The sequence below is a fragment of the Nerophis ophidion genome, linkage group LG14 (assembly GCF_033978795.1).
Source record: "Nerophis ophidion isolate RoL-2023_Sa linkage group LG14, RoL_Noph_v1.0, whole genome shotgun sequence".
Lineage (NCBI taxonomy): Eukaryota > Metazoa > Chordata > Actinopteri > Syngnathiformes > Syngnathidae > Nerophis > Nerophis ophidion.
In genome coordinates, this window is record NC_084624.1 from 45,134,575 (window position 1) to 45,160,666 (window position 26,092).

Below are 26,092 nucleotides of genomic sequence, written 5' to 3' on the forward strand. Positions count from 1 at the left end.
TGTTCTTCACTGATATCCTACTTTTTAAAAAAAAATGAACTCATGCACGGTTAGCGTTCCCTTTCGTACAATTACAGGAAGCACGGCTAAATAAAGTCAAAGCAGCAATTATCTTCCAGGCGGTTCATCTCTGATGTCTCAAATGCAACTTTTTCCCCCCCCGTCGGCCGGGATCATTTTTCCGTCTGTTTTTGGAAGCAACTCTGGTGTTGAATCAACATTCCTACGCCGGAACACGCTCACTGAGATATGCAAACAAAAAAAAAACAAAAAAAAAGAAAAGAGGTGGGGGTCCAATAAATGAGCACGGTCCTTGCAAAAGCGCTGGACCAAATAAGGAGATGTGCTGCATCCTGCCAAAACGTGGTCCAGAAGCATTTGAGAGGTAAGGTTTATACCGAGGGGTGGGGGCTAGGCGGACGAGGGGGAGGGTCAAATGCTGGGGTCGTCACTGGAGAACAAGGTATGTCTTCCAAAGCTCCAATTTAAATCACACGCGGCGCGGGCAGAACCTTCAGTTCGCATCCTCCTCCTCCTCAGGTCTCTCCTCCTCCTCTCGAGCTCCTCGCCGTTCTCCGTCTGCCACATCCGCGAGCCGCTTTTTGTTTCTCCCCTCGTCGACGCGTCAACCTCTCAGACAGACACCATGGAGGCCATCAAGAAGAAGATGCAGATGCTCAAGCTGGACAAGGAGAACGCCCTCGACAGGGCGGAGCAGGCCGAGGCCGACAAGAAGGCGGCGGAGGATAAATGCAAACAGGTGGGAGTTATGGAAAAAAAAAAGTGTATTTGCGGCAGAATGAATGTTGTAAAATAAAGTGTGGCTCGGGGACCACATCCAGCCCCAAAACCCATTTTTTTACTGGCCACGTGCGTGGACAGCACCTTTTAGCTTTTATTTCCAAAATTGTGTACACTTCTGAATTGGGGTCTTATGGCCACGTATGTGGACACTTATACTGCCATCTGGTGGTGTCAGAAGAGTATAACATACAATGGAATTTTGGAAAAAAAAAAAGTGTAAAAATAAGAATTGGCATGTCACTAAACATGAAGTACACGTGTGTGTACTTACGGACTAAGTACAGCATATAAAAAGATTATTATTATTTGTCATTCTAATTAGGGTCCAATAAGCCCAAATAGCAAAGAAGAAAAAAAAAACATTTAAACAAACAGATTGGGCCTTAGGAGGTTATTTAATATTCTGGAAATAAAATTAACGTTGTGTAAGAGAGGTTTCTTACCTAGAGGATGCTGGCAAAAAAAAAAAAAAAAAATGTTTGAATTATGACACATATTTTTCATTTTACATTAAATGACTTTAAGTATCTGTCATTTTTTTCTGTGAAAAAAATTAAACATTTTTTTATTTTACTCACAAAAAGGGTGAAAATGTGTCAAAAGAAGCACCCCTTCGTTAGTTTTCGGACAAATATACCACGTTTTGAACACCGTAAATCTGGAAAAAGTGGATAAGAAACACTGCGCTTTAACTTGAGGGCGTGGCAAGCAAATTTAGAAAGTCTACCCGGTTCGAGTTTGAACGGAATCGGGTAAAGAAGCACACTATCAAGTCCATAAGTCATTCGTCTTTTTGTGTAACCAGAGAACATTTAGAGAATATTTTATTTATTTTGCTCGGTCAGGAGAGTGGCCGTGCCTGCGACTTGAGGGTTCCGGGTTCGATCCCTGCTCCCGCTGTCCCTAGTCACTCCCGTTGTGTCCTTGGGCAAGACACTTGACCCACCCGCTCCCAGTGCCACCCACACTGCTTTAAATCCAACTTAGATATTGGGTTTCACTATGTAAGAAGAGAAAAGCGCTATATAAATATAACGCACTTCACTCTACAGTGCATTACTGTAAATCAGGGGTGTCAAACGTACGACCCGCGGGATGAATTCGCCAAGTATAAAAATGAGGGGAAATTTTTGAATGAAATAAACAGCTGTTCTAAATTTGTCCACCAGATGTCGCCAGAGAAATTTTTTGTATCTTTGTAGATGATGCTACATATGGAAAAAAAAATAAACGACATGATTTTACTGCACCAGTCAAATGATCAAACTACATAAATAACATATAAATGCGATTTGATTTTGATATTATTTTTTTATCTTGATAGATCGAAAATTAACACCAATGAGTTGACTGATGAACATTGTCACATCATTTATTCAGAAAGTATAAATAACGACAAATTAAGTGTAAATATATCTACATATATACATATATACATATATATATATATATATATATATATATATTTCCATTCCATTCCATATGTATATATATATATATATATATATATATTTATTCAGAAAGTGTAAATAACAACAAATTAAGTGTAAATATATCTACATATATACATATATACATATATATATATATATATATATATGTATATATATATATATATATATATATATATATTTATTCAGAAAGTGTAAATAACAATTAAGTGTAAATATATCTACTTATACATACTGTATATATATATATATATATATATATATATGTATATGTAGATATATTTACACTTAATTTGTTGTTATTTATACTTTCTGAATAAATATATTTATATATATATTTATAAATAACAACAAAATAAGTGTAAATATATCTACATATATACATATATATATATATATATATATATATATATATATATATATATGTAGATATATTTACACTTAATTTGTTGTTATTTATACTTTCTGAATAAATCATGTGAAAATGTTCATCAGTCAACTCATTGGTGTTATTTTTTGATCTATCAAGATAAAAAAATAATATCAAAATCAAATCGCATTTATATGTTATTTATGTAGTTTGATCATATATATATATATATATATATATATATATATATATATATATATATATATATATATATATATATATATATATATATATATATAATTTGTACATTTTCAGAATATGCTTGTTCTATTTTTAAACTAAGAAAACAACCGGAAGTTGTCTTTATTTTTAAGTTATCGTGCCGTGGTTTTACTAGTCCGGCCCACTCGATAGTTTGACACCTCTGTTGTAAATAGAAAAAAACATTTTTATAGTAAAAATCTGCCGATTGAAATGGTCATTTTATTTATTTTTTTTGCGATTTGATTTTGATATTATTTTATTCATCTTGATCGATTAAAAATTAACACCAATGAGTTGACTGATGAACATTGTCAGATAATTTATTCAGAAAGTATAAATAACGACAAATAAAGGTAGAACACTATTAACCGCAACATGTAGGTGTAAAAAAAAAAAAAAAAATACACAAAAAATATAATTTGTACATTTTCCGAATATGCTTGTTTTATTTTTAAACAAAGAAAGCAACCAGAATTTGTCTTTATTTTTAAGTTATCTTGCCGTAATTTTACCAGTCGGGCCCACTAGAGGAGTTTGACACTTCTGCTGTAAATGGGAGAAAAAAATATTTTTTGTAAAAATCTGGCGACTAAACCGTTCGTTTTTTTGTTTTTTGCGATTTGATTTTGACATTATTTTTTTTATCTTGATCGGTGGAAAATTAACACCAATGAGTTGACTGATCAACATTGTCACTGAATTTATTCAGAAAGTATAAATAACGACAAATAAAGGTAGAACACTATTAATCGCAACATGTAAGTGTATATATATATGTATATATATATATATATATATATACATATATATATATATATATATATATATATATATATATATATATATATATATATAATTTGTACATTTTCAGAATGCGCTTGTTCTATTTTTGAACAAAGAAAACAACCTGACGTTGTCTTTATTTCTAAGTTATCGTGCCGTGATTTTACCTGTCTGGCCCCTTTGAGTTTGACACCTCTGCTATAAATAGAAAAAACATTTTTATAGTAAAAATCTGGCGACTGAACCAGTCGTTTTTTTTGTTTTTTGCGATTTGATTGTGATATTTTTTTTTCATCTTGATCGGTTGAAAATTAACACCGATGAGTTGACTGATCAACATTGTCAGATAATTTATTCAGAAAGTATAAATAACGACAAATAAAGGTACAACACTATTAACCGTAACATGTAAGTGTATGTATATATGTATATAATTTGTACATCTTCAGAATGTGCTTGTTCTATTTTTAAACAAAGAAAACAACCTGACGTTGTCTTTATTTCTAAGTTATCGTGCCGTGATTTTACCAGTCCAGCCCCGTTTGAGTTTGACACCTCTTCTATAAATGGAAAAAAACAATTTTTACAGTAAAAATCTTGCGTTACTTATTTTGTTGTATTTTAACAGTAAAATATATTATTTTATTTTATTTTTTTTACAGTGTAGTGAAGAGATAAGTCCGGCCCCCGTGGTCCTTAGCTCGTTTTACTTCAAATAGCCCTGATCTAGACTAGAAGTTCCGACTCCACTCGACTTTTGGTGCTCTGGGGGTCATCGGGCTCGATATCTCCTGGGCTAACTGGCCCCTGGTCCTGGAGTGCCACTTGATAAGAGCAAAGTGGAGGCCTGAGACGTCTGAGTAGACTTGAGCCTGCTAAAAAAAGACAATTATTGCACAGGAGTAGACGCTGTCATCACGGCAGAGCGCCCGGAATGACAGAAGTGTCCAAACAAAGCCAGGATACCCCCCTTGAAAGCCTCCCCTCCTCCCCATAAGGGACCCCACATTTTCCCCCCCGCGCCCCTTTTCAAACAGGTCAGCATGAAATCCAAGATGATGGAGTGGAGCACTTCAGCGGGTTTGTGAAGGGATGCTTTCTCTGCTATTCTTGGCGCTCGAGCCGGGCTGACGGAAGACACCCAAAATATGAACCTCAAGAAGCACAGCTGCAGTTTTGCCGCGTTCCTTCTCCGATCCGACCTGCCAACGCCTGATATTGAATGTTGGCCCCGCCCCGTGATCTGCCTTGCTGGCAGCGGCGCCTCGCTGTAAGCAAATTTTATAGAAACCGCATTCCGCTCTCCAAAGATGGTCGCGGGACACCGATACGCCGTGGCCTCTTTCACACAGCAGAGCTGTAACGTTAGCCGTGCCTTTTATACAGAACCCTGACAAGCAGCGATGCTATCCTACAGCCGTCATCGCGTGCGTCTGCGCCGCGGATAAATATACGACTCGGCAGGAAGCCTCTTTGTACGCAGAGAAAACGGAAAATACAACCGCTTGATACGGCGTTTCTCCGCCAGTGCTTTTCACACAGAACCCATTCCATTGAGTACTTTCACACAGAAGTACAGAATGTACAAAACTTTCCTTAACAACAAACTCCATAGGGGAAAGTGTAGGATAACTTTGCGTCTGTTACTGCTCAAGCCCTTTGCACACAGCAAACACTTTGGTTTTGTTTTGCGTAAACTTTAACACCAACTATTGAACCTGGTAATGTTCCGCCTTTGGAAGCCTCTTTTAACACAGAGAAAACGGAAAATACTACCACTCGATATGGCATTTCTCCGCCAGTGCTTTTCACACAGAACCCATTACATTAAGACATTGTGTACTTTCACACAGTCATTAAGAATGTATACTCCATAGAGGAAAGTGTAGGATAACTTTGCGACTATTACTGCTCAAGCCCTATGCACACAGGCAACTTTTTGGTTCTGTTTTGTGTAAACGTTGACACCAACTGTTGAACTAACAAAGTCCACCTGACAATGTTCCGCCTTTGGAAGCCTCTTTTAACACAGAGAAAACGGAAAATACTACTACTCAATATGGCGTTTCTCTGCCAGTGCTTTTCACACAGAACCAATTACATTAAGACATTGTGTACTTTCACACAATCATTAAGAATGTATACTCCATAGAGGAAAGTGTAGGATAACTTTGCGACTATTACTGCTCAAGCCCTTTGCACACAGCAAACACTTTGGTTTTGTTTTGCGTAAACTTCAACACCAACTATTGAACCTGGCAATGTTCCGCCTTTGGAAGCCTCTTTTAACACAGAGAAAACGGAAAATACTACCACTCGATATGGCGTTTCTCCACCAGTGCGTTTCACACAGAACCCATTACATTAAGACATTGTGTACTTTCACACAGTCATTAGGAATGTATACTCCATAGAGGAAAGTGTAGGATAACTTTGCGTCTGTTACTGCTCAAGCCCTTTGCACACAGCAAACACTTTGGTTTTGTTTTGCGTAAACTTCAACACCAACTATTGAACCTGGCAACGTTCCGCCTTTGGAAGCCTCTTTTAACACAGAGAAAACGGAAAAATACTACCACTCGATATGGCATTTCTCCGCCAGTGCTTTTCACACAGAACCCATTACATTAAGACATTGTGTACTTTCACACAGTCATTAAGAATGTATACTCCATAGAGGAAAGTGTAGGATAACTTTGCGTCTGTTACTGCTCAAGCCCTTTGCACACAGCAAACACTTTGGTTTTGTTTTGCGTAAACTTCAACACCAACTATTGAACCTGGCAATGTTCCGCCTTTGGAAGCCTCTTTTAACACAGAGAAAACGGAAAATACTACTACTCAATATGGCGTTTCTCTGCCAGTGCTTTTCACACAGAACCTATTACATTAAGACATTGTGTACTTTCACACAGTCATTAAGAATGTATACTCCATAGAGGAAAGTGTAGGATAACTTTGCGTCTGTTACTGCTCAAGCCCTTTGCACACAGCAAACACTTTGGTTTTGTTTTGCGTAAACTTCAACACCAACTATTGAACCTGGCAATGTTCCGCCTTTGGAAGCCTCTTTTAACACAGAGAAAACGGAAAATACTACCACTCGATATGGAGTTTCTCTGCCAGTGCTTTTCACACAGAACCCATTACATTAAGACATTGTGTACTTTCACACAGTCATTAGGAATGTATACTCCATAGAGGAAAGTGTAGGATAACTTTGCGACTATTACTGCTCAAGCCCTATTCAAACAGGCAACATTTGGGTTCTGTTTTGCATAAACGTTGAGACCAAATATTGAACCAACTGAGTCAACCTGGCAATGTTCTGCCTTTGGAAGCCTCTTTTAACACAGAAAACACAAAAAATAGTGAGTCGACATTACATTTTTCTCCCCGTGCCTTTCACACAGAACCCTCCATAGTACTACATTGTTTGTTTTCACACAGCAACATGACAGAATGTAGAAAACATCCCTTAGCAACATGTGAATGTGGGATGTTATACTTCACATCCCGCCTCTATTACTGCTCAATCCCCTTTCACACTGCCAGCATTTTGTTTCTGTTTCGTATGAACAGTGACACCAAACATTGCTACAAAGTCAACCTGGCAATTTTTCGCTTTTTGTTTCCTCTTTTAACACAAAGATCTCGAAAAATACTCACTGCCGATATGACGTTTATCTGTCCCTTAAAAACGTCCTGAATACAGGAAAGTGCGATGTTAAACTTTGCATCTCGCCTTTGGAAGCCTCTTTTAACACAGAGATCCTGAAAAATAGTAACAGTCAAGGCAGCCCTTATCTGCCCGTGCCTTTTACACAGTGACATGACATTGCATCCTGCACTCTTACCGCACAAGCCCCTTTCAGACTGCCAGCATTTATCCCCTTTTTCTCATGTCATGGGAACATTGCCAGAAGTGAACCCGACAATTTTCCTCCTTCAGAGGTATAATCGAAGAGGGCGGCTGTGTGAAAGCTCAAACATTTACTGCAATATCCCTGTTTAATCTACTGTAATCTTTGTGAAAAGAGGCTTCTAGTCATGTGGCGGGAAAATAGCCCGTGTACGTGCCTTTTATACAGGACAGTGATGTGAAAAAATGGTGGGAAAAGTGCTAGCTTTTTCTGGCAGTGTGTACATTGCCTGTGTTTAAGGGTAGACTCCAGCAGAGGGAGGGAGTTTGTATAGGGGATAAATGCTGGATACAATGTTACTTCTTCTAATCTCTGTGTGGAAAGAGTATGACCTCCAGAATGCAAAAATGGAAAAATGGTGGGAAAGTGTGAGCAGTGTAAAGTGAAAAGGGTAAAGAGTAAAACCGGTGCAGGGATGTGACGTTTATGACGTTTGATAAGGGATGTTTTTTTTTACTAACGTTGCTGTTCGAAAGCACACATTTATCCAATGTGCTTCTGTGTAAAAGGCACCCCAAAAAAAATAATAATAAAAAAAAAAAATTCTAAAATAGAAAAAAAATACAAATAATAATAAAAAATAAAAATAAAAAATTAAAGTAAATTAATTAATAAAAAATAAATAAAAAAGTAAAGGCAAAAGCGGATGAATGCTGGGTGTACTGTAATTTCCTTTGATTTCTGAGTGAAAAGACATCTGAAAATTTGCTTTTGTTAAACGTTGCTGTTCGAAAGCACACATTTATCCAATGTGCTTCTGTGTAAAAGGCACCCCAAAAAAAAAAAGAAAAAAAAAAATTCTAAAATAGAAAAAAAATACAAATAATAATAAAAAATAAAAATAAAAAATTAAAGTAAATTAATTAATTTAAAAAAAAAAAAAAGTAAAAGGCAAAAGTGGATGAATGCTGGGTGTATTGTAATTTCCTTTGATTTCTGAGTGAAAAGACATCTGAAAATTTGCTTTTGTTAAACAGGAAAAGAGGTGAAAAAGTGTGAAAGAGGCCACTGAGTCGATACCGTTTAACGTAAAGCTGAATAAAACAGAAAAACTCAGGTTTTGTTGGTGCAGTGCCACCTGCTGGATGTGCCCGCTCAGTGTCCTCTTTGACTTCCCCGATGCAAGTGGATTGCAACCAGGGGGGAAATGAAAGAAAATACTTAGTGAATGTGATAACGAGCGACTACCGTATCTTTCAGCTGGAGGACGACCTGCAGTCTCTGCAGAAGAAGATGAAGGGAACGGAAGACGAGCTGGACAAATACTCAGAGGCCCTGAAGGACGCTCAGGAGAAACTGGATCTGTCGGAGAAGAAGGCCACAGATGTGAGTTGGCCGCGAGGATGCCGCTTTTTCCACATTGGATGGGGGCGGGCGGGAGTCGGGGGTACACAACAACCGCAGAGTTGTGGTCTGTTGCTGACAAAGTATCAATTACCACGTTTAGCGACGGCCTCAACTCTACGCCGAGACGCTCTAAGAAGTCCAAAGTATCTGAATGGAACACAGATGTTTTCCAACAGAGCTTCTCCATTTTTACTTCTCCTGCTAAGACGTTCTAAAAGCTTAATATTAGTACATAAAAAAAATGTGTTTGGATGAATCATAGCAAAAAAACTACAGAGCACACAGACAAGTGATATGGTCAGTTGCAAAACATTTGGTTTTTCAGTTTATACCATGGTAAACATACACATATTAGCCCTTGTGTGTTGTTCGGGTCTAGGGAGGACCCGTTTTTTTAATTTATTATTATTTAAAAGAAAAATGACACAATTGATTAGTTTTTCAAACTGAGACTCCCTGACTTTGGCTCATTTTCTGTTAAGAACATATATCAGAATACATATTTAATAAAACACACCATACACCCCCGCTACACATTTCTGTTACATACAAGATGTCCAGGTCCACTGGAACCGGGGCTAATGGAAGTGTGGAAATTGATGTTCTGTGTACCACACGCACTCACCCACACACACAAGCACACACACACTCAGGCCTAGACAGGAGGTACACAAAACATCAGAGGGTCAAATGTGCGAGAAAATGAGAGCAGGCTGTTTTGACAAACAATGTTGCAACCTTGTGGGGTCTGATAGAAGTGTAAAAATTGATGTTCTATGTACCACACACCTGCGATGAGGTGGCGACTTGTCCAGGGTGTACGCCGCCTTCCGCCCGATTGTAGCTGATATAGGCACCAGCGCCCCCCGCGACCCCAAGGGGTATAAGCGGTAGGAAATGGATGGATGTACCACACACACACACACACACACACACACACACACACACACACACACACACACACACACACACACACACACACACACACGGCAAGCCTAGACAGGAGGAGGACAGAGTGTAGGACAGAACATTAGAGGGTCAAATGTGCAAGAAAATGAGAGCAGGCAGTGTTGACAATGTTGCAACCTTGTGGAGTCTGATAGAAATGTGGAAATTGATGTTCTATGTACCACACACATACACACACACAGCAGGCCTAGACAGGAGGAGGACAGAGTGTAGGTACACAAAACATCAGAGGGTCAAATGTGCGAGAAAATGAGAGCAGGCTGCTTTGACAAACAATGTTGCAACCTTGTGGGGTCTGATAGATAGAAGTGTAGAAATTGATGTTCTATGTACCACACACCTGCGATGAGGTGGCGACTTGTCCAGGGTGTACGACGCCTTCCGCCCGATTGTAGCTTAGATAGGCACCAGCGCCCCCCGCGACCCCAAAGGGTATAAGCGGTAGAAAAATGGATGGATGTACCACACACACACACACACACACGGCAAGCCTAGACAGGAGGAGGACAGAGTGTAGGTACACAGAACATTAGAGGGTCAAATGTGCGAGAAAATGAGAGCAGGCAGTGTTGACAAACAATGTTGCAACCTTGTGGGGTCTGATAGAAATGTGGAAATTGATGTTCTATGTACCACACACACACACAAACACACACACACAAGACAGGAGGAGGACAGAGTGTAGGTACACAGAACATTAGAGGGTCAAATGTGCGAGAAAATGAGAGCAGGCAGTGTTGACAAACAATGTTGCAACTTTGTGGGGTCTGATAGAAATGTGGAAATTTATGTTCTATGTACCACACACTCACACACACACACACACACACACACAAGACAGGAGGAGGACAGAGTGTAGGTACACAGAACATTAGAGGGTCAAATGTGCGAGAAAATGAAAGCAGGCAGTGTTGACAAACAATGTTGCAACTTTGTGGGGTCTGATAGAAATGTGGAAATTGATGTTCTATGCACACACACACACACACACACACACACACACACACACACACACACACACACACACACACATGGCAGGCCTAGACAGGAGGAGGACAGAGTGTAGGTACACAGAACATTAGAGGGTCAAATGTGCGAGAAAATGAGAGCAGGCAGTGTTGACAAACAATGTTGCAACTTTGTGGGGTCTGATAGAAATGTGGAAATTTATGTTCTATGTACCACACACTCACACGCACACACACACACACACACACACAAGACAGGAGGAGGACAGAGTGTAGGTACACAGAACATTAGAGGGTCAAATGTGCGAGAAAATGAGAGCAGGCAGTGTTGACAAACAATGTTGCAACTTTGTGGGGTCTGATAGAAATGTGGAAATTGATGTTCTATGCACCACACACACACACACACACACACACACACACACACACACACACACACACACACACACACACACACACACACACACACACACACACACACACACACACACACACAGACACACACACACACGCACACACACATGGCAGGCCTAGACAGGAGGAGGACAGAGTGTAGGTACACAGAACATTAGAGGGTCAAATGTGCGAGAAAATGAGAGCAGGCAGTGTTGACAAACAATGTTGCAACCTTGTGGGGTCGATAGAAATGTGGAAATTGATGTTCTATGTACCACACACACACACACACACATACACACACACACAAGCACACACATAGCAGGCCTAGACAGGAGGGCGACAGAGTGTAGGTACACAGAACATCAGAGGGTCAAATGTGCGAGAAAATGAGAGTAGGCAATGTTGACAAACAATGTTTCAACCTTGTGGGGTCTGATAGAAATGTGGAAATTGATGTTCTATGTACCACACACACACACACACACACACACACTAAGTTTTTGATCAGGACTTGTGGGGACCAACCCCTTCTACAGGTTGTGGAGGCATAAAATTTTTGGGGGGTAAAATGACCACTGCCCAGTTAGCTCATACACATCTTCATTCTTACTGGGGACCCTGGGGAAACATAGTTAATATGGTTCATGGGGACCAAATATAAATAATTTTGCATAATTCACACACATTTGTACGTGACTACTGAGGACCATAAAAAAAATTCAATATGACATGAACCTCAGAATCGTTTAAAAAGGTTTTCCTTTTTTTGTCCCCATACCGTCAGAGATCCCCTAAAGGTGACTATGTCAACAGAGCGATGTCCCCATTAAGTCAGCATTGCCAGAACGCACACACGGCAGGCCGAGACAGGAGAAGGACAGAGTGTAGGTACACAGAACATCAGAGGGTCAAATGTGCGAGAAAATGAGAGCAGACAGTGTTGACAAACAATGATGCAAACATGTGTGGGAACCGCAGGTGCAGAAACACAAAAGAAGAATGCCTGTGGGATGCAGAAACTGGCAGATATATTTTCCGTGCAACATCGTAAATAAACAATAGCAAGAGGTGGCTAACAATGGAGGTAATGGGGATTGGATCTATTCGGCCTATATCTAAAAACATCCATCAACGTAAGTGTATATTAATAAACTTCTCCCAACTCAAAAGCGACGCAGCAGCTCAGTATATTCGGTTTTTGGATGTTTTTAAAAGGGCTTTATGTGTGCGATAAGAGTACTCCCATTAGCTTCATTGTTAGCTACCTCGGACTTGTTGTTTATTACAAATTACAATGCATGAAAAAAAGAAAGGGATTTTGAATTATGGGCAAAATTCCACAAAAAGTGCAGTTCCGCTTTAAGAGAAATCTAAGCTCAGCTGGAACTTAATTAAATGTTTTCCCCCTCTGTCTATTTTGAGTGGTTACAGCTGCTTTTTACATATAAAAAAATACAAAAATTATGCACAAAATCATGAAAACTTGTGCAAAGTTATGCTAAAACTAAGCCAAAAAATGCTCTCGATTCACAGGAAACTCAATTGCATTGATTCAATATCCAATGACTCATTGGAAAACAGCAAGAAAAAAAGATCAGATACATGGATGACCGACGAATAAATCACCAGTCTTAAAAATGTAAGATTTTCATGCTGCACATCTGCAAAGCGAGTAAGAAAGACTGGTCGCCACTCGCTGCTGAGTGTTTGGTTGGGATTTTGGCATCCCGGCAGCTTTTTCTCAAGCACGGACAAAAGTGGGCCAGCCTTTAGTTGAACAGGAATGTCAGGAATGCGGCCAAAGCAAACAGAGAAGCTCTGACTTATTGCAGTCGTCGAGTGAAACCAATGCTCGGGCTCCCCTCCTCACAACATAAAATAATCATCATCATCTGCTTTGTATCAACATTACATTCTTACACATACACACTATAAATACATAAATACATTAGGGTCTAACCTACTGAAGGTTTGCTGGTGTTACAACACACGCAAACTTAATGGCACGCAAAACTGATCTACAAAGATCTACAGAGGTGTGTGTGTTCGGGTTTATGGGACTCGTTTTCATTTTTTATATAAAAAAAAAAAAGATACAATTCATTCATTTTTCTAACTGAGACTCACTGACTTTGTCTCATTTTCTGTGAAGAACATATATCAGAATACATATTTTATGACCGCACACCATACACCCCCCCATTGATGTTCTGTGTACCACACACACACACACACACACACACACACACACACACACACACACACACACACACATATACAAATGTTTTTTTTTGTCCCCATACCGTCAGAGGTCCCCTAAACATGTAAACATAGCGATGTCCCCATTAAGTCAGCATTGCCAGAACACACACACACACACACACACACCAAGATTTTGTTCAGAACTTGTGGGGACCACCCTTTCTACAGGTTGTGGAGGCATAAAAAAAATGAGGTAAAATGTCCACTGCCTGTTAGCTCATACACGTCTTTATATCTCTGGATTGATGAAGTAATGTGCTGATCATAGTTACTGGGGACCCTGGGGAAAAAGAGTTCATATGGTTCATGGGGACCAAACTTAAATAATGTTGCATAATTAAAATAATAAATGTAGTAATAAATGTCTCACACTCAAACTAACAAGTAATCATTATTTATGGGCCGAATCTTAAAAATCACTTAGGTATCTTCAGAATGGATCTGACTATCATTTAAAAAGTTTTCCCATTAGGGGACCTGTTTTTTGTCCCCATATCGTCAGAAGTCCCCTAAAGGTGACTGTGTAAACAGAGCAATGTCCCCTTTAAGTAAGCATTGCCAGAACACACACACACATACACACACCACGTTTTTGATCAGGACTTGTGGGGACCACCCTTTCTACAGGTTGTGGAGGCATAAAAAAATGAGGTAAAATGTCCACTGCCCAGTTAGCTCATACACGTTTTTAAATCTCTGGATTGGTGAAGTAATGTGCTGATCATACTTACTGGGGACCCTGGAGAAAAAGAGTAAATATGGTTCGTGGGGACCAACTTTAAAAAATGTTGCATAATTAAAATGATAAATGTAGTAATAAATGTCTCACACTCAAACTAACAAGTAAACATTATTTATGGACCAAAACCTAAAAATCACTTAGGTATCTTCAGAATGGATCTGACTATCGTTTAAAAAGGTTTCCCTTTAGGGGACCTGTTTTTTTGTCCCCATATCGTCAGAAGTCCCTTAAAGGTGACTGTGTAAACAAAGCGATGTCCCCATTAAGTATGAATTGCCAGAACACACACACACACACACACACACACACACACACACACACACACACACACACACACACACACACACACACACCAAGTATTTGTTCAGGACTTGTGGGGACCACCCTTTCTACAGGTTGTGGAGGCATAAAAAAAAAGAGGTAAAATGTCCACTGCCCAGTTAGCTCATACACGTCTTGTGTATGAGCTAACTAATAATGTGCTGATCATACTTACTGGGGACCCTGACTATGTTTACTATAGAACACATAAGAACACATAGAAGTCTAAAAGTGTCCAGCAATCCATAAAAATGAAAATAAATGCAACAATGGACTGGTTGTGATTTGTTTAGGGAAAGAACTCTGAGGTCAAAGGTCATCGCACACATGTTTCCCCCTAGAAATTAACATCTCGCAGTCTGGAGCTCTGAGTCTAAAGGGGACAACAACACAAAAGAACCCTTACTTTTATTCTCATAATAATGAAACATGTTTCCCATAACTTTGTGTATGGTCAACACATGACTGAAATATGACTCATGTGACTATTTGACTTTTTTTTTTTTTTAGAAAATATAGATTTTCTCATCCAATCCATCCATTTTCTACCGCTTATTCCCTTTGGGGTTGTGGGGGGCGCTGGTGCCTATCTCAGCTACAATCGGGCGGAAGGTGTGGTACACCCTGGACAAGTCGCCACCTCATCACAGGGCCAACACAGATAGACAGACAAAATTCACACTCACATTCACACACTAGGGACCATTTAGTGTTGCCTTTGTCATAATATTTGAATATTAAAGTTATAAATACAACTTTATGTATGTTATTTTCTCATAATAATTGAATAATAATAATAATGAATTGAATAATAATTGAATACTAAAGTTATAAATACAACTTTATGTATGTTATTGTCTCATAATAATTGAATAATTGAATAATAACAATAATGAATTGAATAATAATTAAATATTAAAGTTATAAATACAACTTTATGCATGTTATTTTCTCATGATAATTGAATAATTGAATAATAATAATAATGAACTGAATAATAATTGAATACTAAAGTTATAAATACAACTTTATGTATGTTATTTTCTCATAATAATTGAATAATTGAATAGTAATAATAATGAATTGAATAATAATTGAATCTTAAAGTTATAAATACAACTTTATGTATGTTATTTTCTCATAATAATTGAATAATTGAATAATAATAATAATGAATTGAATAATAATTGAATATTAAAGTTAGAAATACAACTTTATGTATGTTATTTTCTCATAATAATTGAATAATAATAATAATGAATTGAATAATGATTGAATATTAAAGTTATAAATACAACTGTATGTATGTTTTTTTCTCATAATAATTGAATAATTGAATAATAATGAATTGAATAATAATTGAATATTAAAGTTATAAATACAATTTTATGTATGTTATTTTCTCATAATAATTGAATAATAATGAATTGAATAATAATTGAATATTAAAGTTATAAATACAACTTTATGTATGTTATTTTCTCATAATAATTGAATAATAATTATAATGAATTGAATAATAATTGAACATTAAAGTTATAAATACAACTTTATGTATGTTATTTTCTTATAATAATTGAATAATTGAATGATAATAATGAATTGAATAATAATCGATATTAAAGTTATAAATACAACTTTATGTATGTTATTTTCTCATAATAATTGAATAATTGAATAATAATAATATTAATGAATTGAATAATAATTGAATATTAAAGTTATGAATACAACTTTATGTATGTTATTTTCTCATAATAATTGAATAATTGAATAATAATTATAATGAATTGAATAATAATTGAATATTAATGTTATAAATAGAACTTTATGTATGTTTTTTTTAAATAATAGAATAATTGAATAATAATAATAATGAATTGAATAATAACTGAATATTAATGTTATAAATACAACTATGTATGTTATTTTCTCATAATAATTAAATAATTGAATAATGATAATAATTAAATGAATAATAATTGAATATTAAAGTTATGAATACAACTTTATGTATGTTATTTTCTCATAATAATTGAATAATGTAATATAATAATAATTAATTGAATAATAACTGAATATTAATGTTGTAAATACAACTATGTATGTTATTTTCTCATAATAATTAAATAATTGAATAATGATAATAATTAAATGAATAATAATTGAATATTAAAGTTATAAATACAACTTTGTGTATGTTATTTTCTCATAATAATTGAATAATTGAATAATAATAATAATGAATTGAATATTAAAGTAATAAATACAAATTTATGTATGTTATTTTCTCATAATAATTGAATAATTGAATAATAATAATGAATTGAATAATAATTGAATATTGAAGTTATAAATACAACTTTATGTATGTTATTTTCTCATAATAATTGAATAATTGAATAATAATAATAATGAATTGAATAATAATTGAATATTAAAGTTATAAATACAACTTTGTGTATGTTATTTTCTCATAATAATTGAATAATTGAATAATAATAATAATAATGAATTAAATAATAATTGAATATTGAAGTTTTAAATACAACTTTATGTGTGTTATTTACTCAGAATAATTCAATAATTGAATGATAATAATAATGAATTGAATAATAATTGAATATTAAAGTTATAAATACAACTTTATGTGTGTCTTGTTTTATCATGACTTTATTAGTACAAAATTAGGCTTTTATTTGAGAAAAATTGGACTTTATTTGTGTAACATTTAGAGTTAATTTGTGTAGTATTGGAATTCATTTATATTTTGACTTAATTTTAGGGATTTATTTTTATACTATTTGGACTTTATTGGTGCAATAGTGTGAGGATGTGAATGTGCTACCAAACGTGTCCATATTAACACTTCAATGATCATATCAAGCTAAACAATATGAAACAAAAATGTGGTTGTTCAGGGAGAGCAAGTGAAAACGTTGTCACAGGTCAAAGGTCAGAGCACACATGTTTCCCCGTAGAAAAAGAGCATCACTTCCTGCCAGCCTGCAAACACAATGACGGCACATTCATGCGTTCACAATGTGGGGAATAACATCAATGGTGATGGTGATGTTTAGGAAGGATGATGATGTTTAAAGATATTTAAGATAGAGAGCAGGGGTCACCAACCTTTTTGAAACCAAGAGCTACTTCTTGGGTACTGATTAATGCAAAGGGCTACCAGTTTGATACACACTTAAATAAATTGCCAGAAATAGCCAATTTGCTCAATTTACCTTTAATAAATAAATATACATATTTATATATAAAAATGGGTATTTCTGTCTGGCATTCTGTCGTACATTTTTTTTCCTTTTACGGAAGGTTTTTTGTAGGGAACAAATGTTGAAAAAAACACTTAATTGAACAGTTTAAAAGAGGAGAAAACACGGAAAAAATGAAAATTTAATTTTGAAACATAGTTTATCGTCAATTTTGACTCTTTAAAATTCTAAATTCAACCGGAAAAAAGAAGAGAAAAACTAGCTGATTCAAATTTTTTTGCAAAAATTCAAAAATAATTTATGGAACATCATTAGTCATGTTTCCCGATTAAGGTTAATTTTAGAATTTTGATGACATGTTTTAAATAGGTTAAAATCCAATTTGCACTTTGTTAGAATATATAACAAATTGGACCAAGCTAGATTTCTAACAAAGATAAATCATTATTTCTTCCAGATTTTCCAGAACAAAATTTTCAAAATAAATTCAAAAGACTTTGAAATAAGATTTAAATTTGATTCTAAAGATTTTCTAGATTTGCCAGAATTTTTTTTTTTAATTTTAATCATAATAAGTTTGAAGAAATATTTCATAAATATATTTTGTCGAAAAAACAGAAGCTAAAATGAAGAATTAAATTAAAAAGTATGTATTATTCTTTACAATAAAAAAAACAAAAAATACTTGAACATTGATTTAAATTGTTAGTAAAGAAGAAGAAGGAATTTAAAAGGTAAAAAGTATATGTGTTTAAAAATCCTAAAATCATTTTTAAGGTTGTATTTTTTCTCTAAAATCGTCTTTCTGAAAGTTATAAGACGGAAAGTAAAAAAATAAATGCATTTATTTAAACAAGTGAAGACCAAGTCTTTAAAATATTTTCTTGGATTTTCAAATCCTATTTGAGTTTTGTCTCTCTTAGAATTAAAAATGTCAAGCAAAGCGAGACCAGCTTGCTAGTAAATAAATACAATTTAAAAAATAGAGGCAGCTCACTGGTAAGTGCTGCTATTTGAGCTATTTTTAGAACAGGCCAGCGGGCGACTCATCTGGTCCTTATGGGCGACCTGGTGCCCGCGGGCCCCATGTTGGTGACCCCTGGGTTCGAGTGATGTGTTGCTTCCAACCATGCGTGTGAGTGGACATGTTCAGTTTACATTCCACAAGCATCAGAGGGTCAACAAGCCCACTGGGCGGAGGATTAGAAGAAGCCCCGCCCACCTGTGACCCCACCTGCACCCCCACCTCCCTAACTTGACATGTCCACACTACTGCACCATTTTTTTTTGCATTCTTAACACGTTCTCAGCACCACAGTTCGCTCATGTGACTCATTTCCAAGTGCATGGATCATCTCAGACGACACCCCCACCCTCACCCCCACCCCCGTTGCCCCCATCATCAGCACCGTTTCATCACAGAAGAACAATTCCGCCACAAGCCAACACTTTACTTTTCCTCACAATCTCATTTATTGCAGCGTTTTTTTGTCTTAAAACCGACACTTTTTTATTCAAAAGTTGTCAACATTTTTCATGAAATGACTTAAAAGCATATTGTTATTTTTTTTATTCCTGTAAAATGTAGAAATAGTATAAGACTTTATTCACTTGACTTTTTTTTCTATTAAAATGACAACTTTTTCTTGTGATAAGACTTTTTTCCCCATAGACTTTGCCCATTATATTACAATTTTACACACAGTTTTAGTTACATTAAGAATTGTTTCTCAGTTAATTTTTTAATACGAAATACTTGTTTTTTCTTGTAAAATAAAAAAATATATATATATTTTTTTTAAACTTTCGACTTTAACGTTACTGACCTACCAATAGTTTACCAACATTTTACTCATAATTTTATAACTTTTAAAATGATAACTTTTGCTATTGGAACATTAAACTTAATTCCTGTAACATTTTCTTTTCTTTTTTATTGTAAAATATATATATATATTTTTGTTTTTACTTTGGACTTTAATGTTATTGACCTACCAATAGTTTACCAACATTTTACTCATAATTTTATAACTTTTAAAATGATAACTTTTACTATTGGAACATTAAAACTTAATTCCTGTAACATTTTATTTTCTTTTTTATTGTAAAATATATATGTATCTTTTCACCATCTTACAACTTTTCTCTTATATTTCTTGTTGTTTTATTAATACTACAATTTGTTTGATTACCTTTTCTCTTTTTTTCTTTGTAGTATCGCAATACTTTTCTCATAATATCACAATTATCAGATAATAAACATTTTACTAGCATATTATTACTACTTTGTTGTGACTTTATCTTGCAATAAACTTACTTAATTCTTCAATGTAAAAAACAACAACATTTTTTTTCTTGTCAAAAGGCACAAAAAACTCTGTTTTATATACTAATTTAATGATTTCTTTTTCATACAAAAAGACAACACATTTCTCCTACTAATAAAAATTGGTAGGATTTATCGTACAATTTTTACACATAATACATCCATCTATTTCCTACCGCTTGTCCCTCATGATTTGTGTAATATTTGGACTTTATTTGAACAATATTTGGACTTTTTTAGTGTATTATTTGGACTTTATTTGTTTATATTGATACTTTATTCGCATAATATTTTGACTGTATTTGTATAATTTCATGAGTATATTTATAAATATTTGTAGAATTTATTGTATAAATTTTAAACATAATTTGTGTAATATTTAGGCTTTATTTTAGCAATATTTAGACTTGATTTGTGTAATAGTTGGACTTAATTTGTATATTGTTATGACTTGATTTGTACAATATTTAAAGTTATTGTCAACAAAATTGTATTTTTAGGACTTTATTTGTGTAATATCGATACTTTATTCGTACAATATTTTGACTGTATTTGTTTAATACTATGAGTACATTAATAAACATTTGTAGAATTTATTGTACAATTTTTACACACAATTTTTGTATATGTTTACTTTAATTGAACAATATTTGGACTTTATTAGTGTATTATTTGGACTTTATTGGTGTAATAATGGGACTTTCTTCTTACAATATTTTGACTGTATTTGTATAATATTATGAGTATATTTACAAATATTTGTATAATTTATTGTACAATTTTTAAACATAATTTGTGTAATATTTAGACTTTATTTGTGTAATAGTTGGACTTCATTTGTATATCGTTATGATTTAATCTGTACAATAGTTAAAGTATATTTCAACAATATTTGGACGTTATTAGTGTATTTTTGGGACTTTATTTGTGTAATATTGGGACTTTATTCATACATTATTTTGACTGTATTTGTACAATATTATGAGTATATTTATAAATATATGTATAATATATTGTACAATTTTTAAACATAATTTTTGTAATAATTGGACTTTATTTGAACAATATTTGGACTTTATTAGTGTAATATTTGGACTTTATTTGTGTAATATTGGTACTTTATTTGTACAATATTTTGACTGTATTTGTATAATATTATGAGTATATTTACACATATTTGTATAATTTATTGTAAATTTTTCAAACATAATTTGTGTAATATTCAGGCTTTATTTTAACAATATTTAGACTTTATTCCTGTAATAGTTGGACTTAATTTGTATATCTTTATGACTTAATATGTACAATAGTTAAAGTATATTTCAACACTATTTGGACTTTATTAGTGTAATATTTGGACTTAATTTGTGTAATATTGGGACTTTAGTCGTACAATATTTTGACTGTATTTGTATAACATTATGAGTATATTTATACATATTTGTATAATTTATTGTACAATTTTTACACAAGATGTGTGTAATATTTAGGCTTTATTTGAACAATATTTGGACTTTATACGTGTATTAGTTGGACTTAATTTGTATATTGTTATGACTTAATTTGTACAATAGTTAAAGTAAATTTCAACAATATTTGGACTTTATTTGTGTATTATTTGGACTTTATTCGTGTAATATTGGGACTTTATTTGTACAATATTGTGACTAAATTTGTGTAATATTATGAGTATATTTATAAATATTTTTAGAATTTATCGTACAATTTTTAGACATAATTTTTGTAATATTTGGACTATATTTGAACAATATTTGGACTTTATCAGTGTATTATTTGGACTTTATTGGTGTAATATTGGGACTTTATCCGTACAATATTTTTGACTGTATTTGTATAATATTATGAGTATACTTATACATATTTGTATAATTTATTGTGCATATTTTAAACAGAATGTGTGTAATATTCAGGCTTTTTTTTTTAACAATATTTAGACTTTTTTCCTGTGATAGTTGATCTTAATTTGTATATTTTTATGACTTAATTTGTAGAATAATTAAAGTAGATTTCAAAAATATTTGGAATTTACTTGTGTAATATTGATACTTTATTCTTACAATATTTTGACTTTATTTGCATAATATTAAGAGTATATTTATGAACATTTGTAGAATTTATTGTACAATTTTTACACATAATGTGTGTATTATTTGGACTTTATTAGTGTATTATTTGGACTTAATTTGTGTAGTATTGGGACTTTAGTCGTACAATATTTTGACTGATTTGTATAATATTATGAATATATTTATACATATTTTGTATAATTTATAGTACATATTTTAAACAGAATGTGCTTAATATTCAGGCTTTATTTTAACAATATTTAGACTTTATTTGTGGAATAGTTGGACTTAATTTGTGTATTGTCAGGACTTAATTTGTACAATAGTAAAATTATATTTCAACAATATTTTGGTTTTATTTGTGTATTATTTAGACTTTATTAGTGTAATATTGGGACTTTATTTGTACAATATTGTGTAATATTATGAGTTTATTTATACATATTTTTAGAATTTCTTGTACAAATTTTTAGACATAATTTTTGTAATATTTGTACTTTATTTGAACATTATTTGGACTTCATTTGTATATTGTTATGACTTGATTTGTACAATATTTCAACAATATTTGGACTTCACTCTTGTTTTTTTATGACTTTATTGGTACAACATCACGATTTTTTTCTTTATTTGTGTAACATTTAGACTTAATTTGTGTAGTATTGGGACTATAGTCGTACAATATTTTGACTGTATTTGTATATATTATGAGTATATTTATACATATTTGTATAATTTACTGTACATATTTTAAACAGAATGTGTGTAATATTCAGGCTTTATTTTAACAATATTTAGACTTTATTCCTGTATTAGTTGGACTTCATTTGTATATTATTATGACTTAATTTGTACAATATTTGGACTTTATTAGTGTATCATTTGGACTTTATTGGTGGTAATATTGGGACTTTATTTGTACAATATTGTGACTAAATTTGTGTAATATTATGAGTATATTTATAAATATTTTTAGAATTTATCGTACAATTTTTAGACATAATTTTTGTAATATTTGGACTTTTATTTGGACTTCATTTGTATATTGTTATGACTTGATTTGTACAATATTTCAACAATATTTGGACTTCACTCTTGTTTTTTTATGACTTTATTGGTACAACTTTAGGATTTTTTTCTTTATTTGTGTAACATTTAGACTTAATGTGTGTAGTGTTGGAATTAATTTATATTTTGACTTAATTTTTAGGATTTTTTTTTTAATACTATTTGTACTTTATTGGTTACAATAGTGATGATTTGAAATGTGTGCATACATGATCCTGTAAATTGACCATTTTAACCTGGTTATTTATTAATTATCCGTCTTTTTGACTCGTTTAGTCATTAGAATTCATGGCAGGGGGAGAAAAAAACGTGTAATCATAGCAGAAGAATGCAGCTGGAAGCCAAGACAAGTTGCCTTATAAGTCCACGTTGGCCAAAGTTCCGCACTCACACACCCCTGCGGGGCGGACTTTGCTCACCTCGCTTGTGCGCATGCTCGGGGCGGCACAAAGGTCTATTTCCCCCCCGCGCCGTGTGACGTCACCAGGATTGCAGCTCTTCCCAGGATTGGAGGAATTGTCCATAAAGGCGTCCCTGCCTCCCCTCCTCTTGCAACATCCACGCACTGCACGTCCCTTATTTCCTGTCTGCGAGGAAAAAAAAAGGAGGAGGAGGAAGAGAAAAAAAAAAAAAGTTTTCAGACAAAACTTAGACGGGAATCGACGCCACTTTTGTTAAAGGATACAACGCAAAAACCTGCTTTGGGTTTTTTTTTTTTTGGTTCCTTTCTCCATCTTTCTCTACTTTATTATCGTCGTCACAATGGAAGCCGTGAAGAAGAAAATTCAAGCCCTGCAGCAAGCAAGTTGATGAGGCGGATGAGCGAGCAATGGCCGTCCAAAGAGATCTGGACACTGAGAAAGAACTGCGGGAAAAAGTGAGATTTACAAACCCATCCATTCATTTTTATTAATCATTTCATTTTGTCTTTTACTACACCCGGGGTAAAGTGTACTTAAAAGTGGTCTTACAGCAAAACTCTTTTCCAAAACTCCCTTCCTTTTTTTTTCTCCCCACTCAGGAAATGCAACTTTTAGCAGAAGTGATTCTGACACGTCTTCTTTGTGCCGTTTGAATAGTTTCTAGAAGATGAAACTTCACATTTTTACCAAACCTGACTCCCTCTGGAGGTGTTAGGCAACTTAAAACGGGTTTAATTCCACTTTGAAACTACTTTGGTATAGTTTCAGAGTCATTCTGAGGAGTTTAATTTTTAACCTTTTTTTTTATGAGGTATTTTAGTCTAAAAGAGTGTTTTTCAACCTTTTTTTTGAGCCAAGGCATATTTTTTTCGTTGAAAAATCCAGAGGCAAACCACCAGCAGAAATCATTAAAAAACTAAACTCAGTTGACAGTAAAAAGTTGTCGGAATTGTTGGAATTTTTTTTCAATCAATATAGCTCTTGTCTCAAAGTAGGTGTACTGTCACCACCTGTCACATCACACCCTGACTTATTTGGACTTTTTGCTGTTTTCCTGTGTGTAGTTCTTGTTTAGTTGGTGGCTATTACTATTTTTTGGGTATTTTCCTGTAGCAGTTTCATGTCTTCCTTTGAGCGATATTTCCCGCATCTACTTTGTTTTAGCAATATTTCAGTTGTTTTTATCCTTCTTTGTGGGGACGTTGTTGATTGTCATGTCATGTTCGGATGTACTTTGTGGACGCCATCTTTGCTCCACAGTAAGTCTTTGCTGTCGTCCAGCATTCTGTTTTTGTTGACTTTGTAGCCAGTTCGGTTTTAATTTTGTTCTGCATAGCCTTCCCTAAGCTTTAATGCCTTTTCTTAGGGGCACTCAGCTTTTTTTTTAGTTTTTTTTTTGTTTAAGCATTACACATCTTTTTACCTGCACACTGCCTCCCGCTGTTTCCGACATCTACAAAGCAATTAGCCACCTGCTGCCACCTACTGATATGGAAGAGTATTACACGGCTACTCTGCCGATCTCTAGACAGCACCGACACTTAACAACAACAAATAATTTGAAGACTATAATTACTGGTTTGCAAAAAATATTTTTAAACCAACTAGGTGAAATTACATAATCTCCCACGGCACACCAGACTGTATCTCACGGCACACTAGTGTGCCGCGGCACAGTGGTTGAAAATCACTGGTCTACGAAAATCACTGGTCTACGAAAGGTTTTTTGTAGAGAATAAATGATGAAAAAAACGGTTTAAAAGAGGAGAAAACACGAAAAAATTACCATTAAATTTTGAAAAAAATAGTTTATGTTCAATTTCGACTCTTTAAAATTCAAATTTCAACCCAAAAAAAAGAAGAGAAAAACCAGCTAATTCGAGTCTTTTTGAAAAAATTAAAAAAATAATTTATGGAACATCATTAGTGATTTTTCCTGATTAAGATTAATTTTAGAATTAAATTGGTTAAAATCCAATCTGCACTTTGTTAGAATATATAACAAATTGGACCGAGCTATATTTCTAACAAAGTCAAATCATTATTTCTTCTAGATTTTCCAGATTTTTTTGAAAAAAAGAAATTAAAAAGACTTTGAAATAAGATTTAAATTTGATTCTACAGATTTTCTAAATTTGCCAGAATAATTTTTGGGAATTTTAACCACAAGTTTGAAGAAATATTTCACAAATGAAGCTAAAATGAAGAATTAAATTAAAATGTATTTATCATTCTTTACAATAAAAATAAAAAAAAAATGTACTTGAACATTGATTTAAATTTTTAGGAAAGAAGAGGAGGGAATTTAAAAGGTATATGTGTTTTAAAATCCTACAATCATTTTTAAGGTTGTATTTTT

The 26,092-nt window shown here is 33.9% G+C and overlaps 1 protein-coding gene across 2 annotated transcripts in view; it reads left to right on the forward strand.

The window, feature by feature from the left end:
• The first annotated feature begins 421 nt into the window (after positions 1 to 421).
• LOC133568741 (tropomyosin alpha-1 chain-like) overlaps positions 422 to 26,092 on the forward strand; it is a 35,337-nt gene continuing 9,666 nt past the window's right edge. For both annotated transcript variants that reach the window (XM_061920851.1, XM_061920850.1), the window contains exons 1-2: positions 422 to 760; positions 8,796 to 8,921. In XM_061920851.1, coding sequence (XP_061776835.1) covers positions 437 to 760; positions 8,796 to 8,921 — 450 coding nt within the window. In that variant the 5' untranslated portion in view covers positions 422 to 436. The remainder of the gene's footprint in view (positions 761 to 8,795; positions 8,922 to 26,092) is intronic.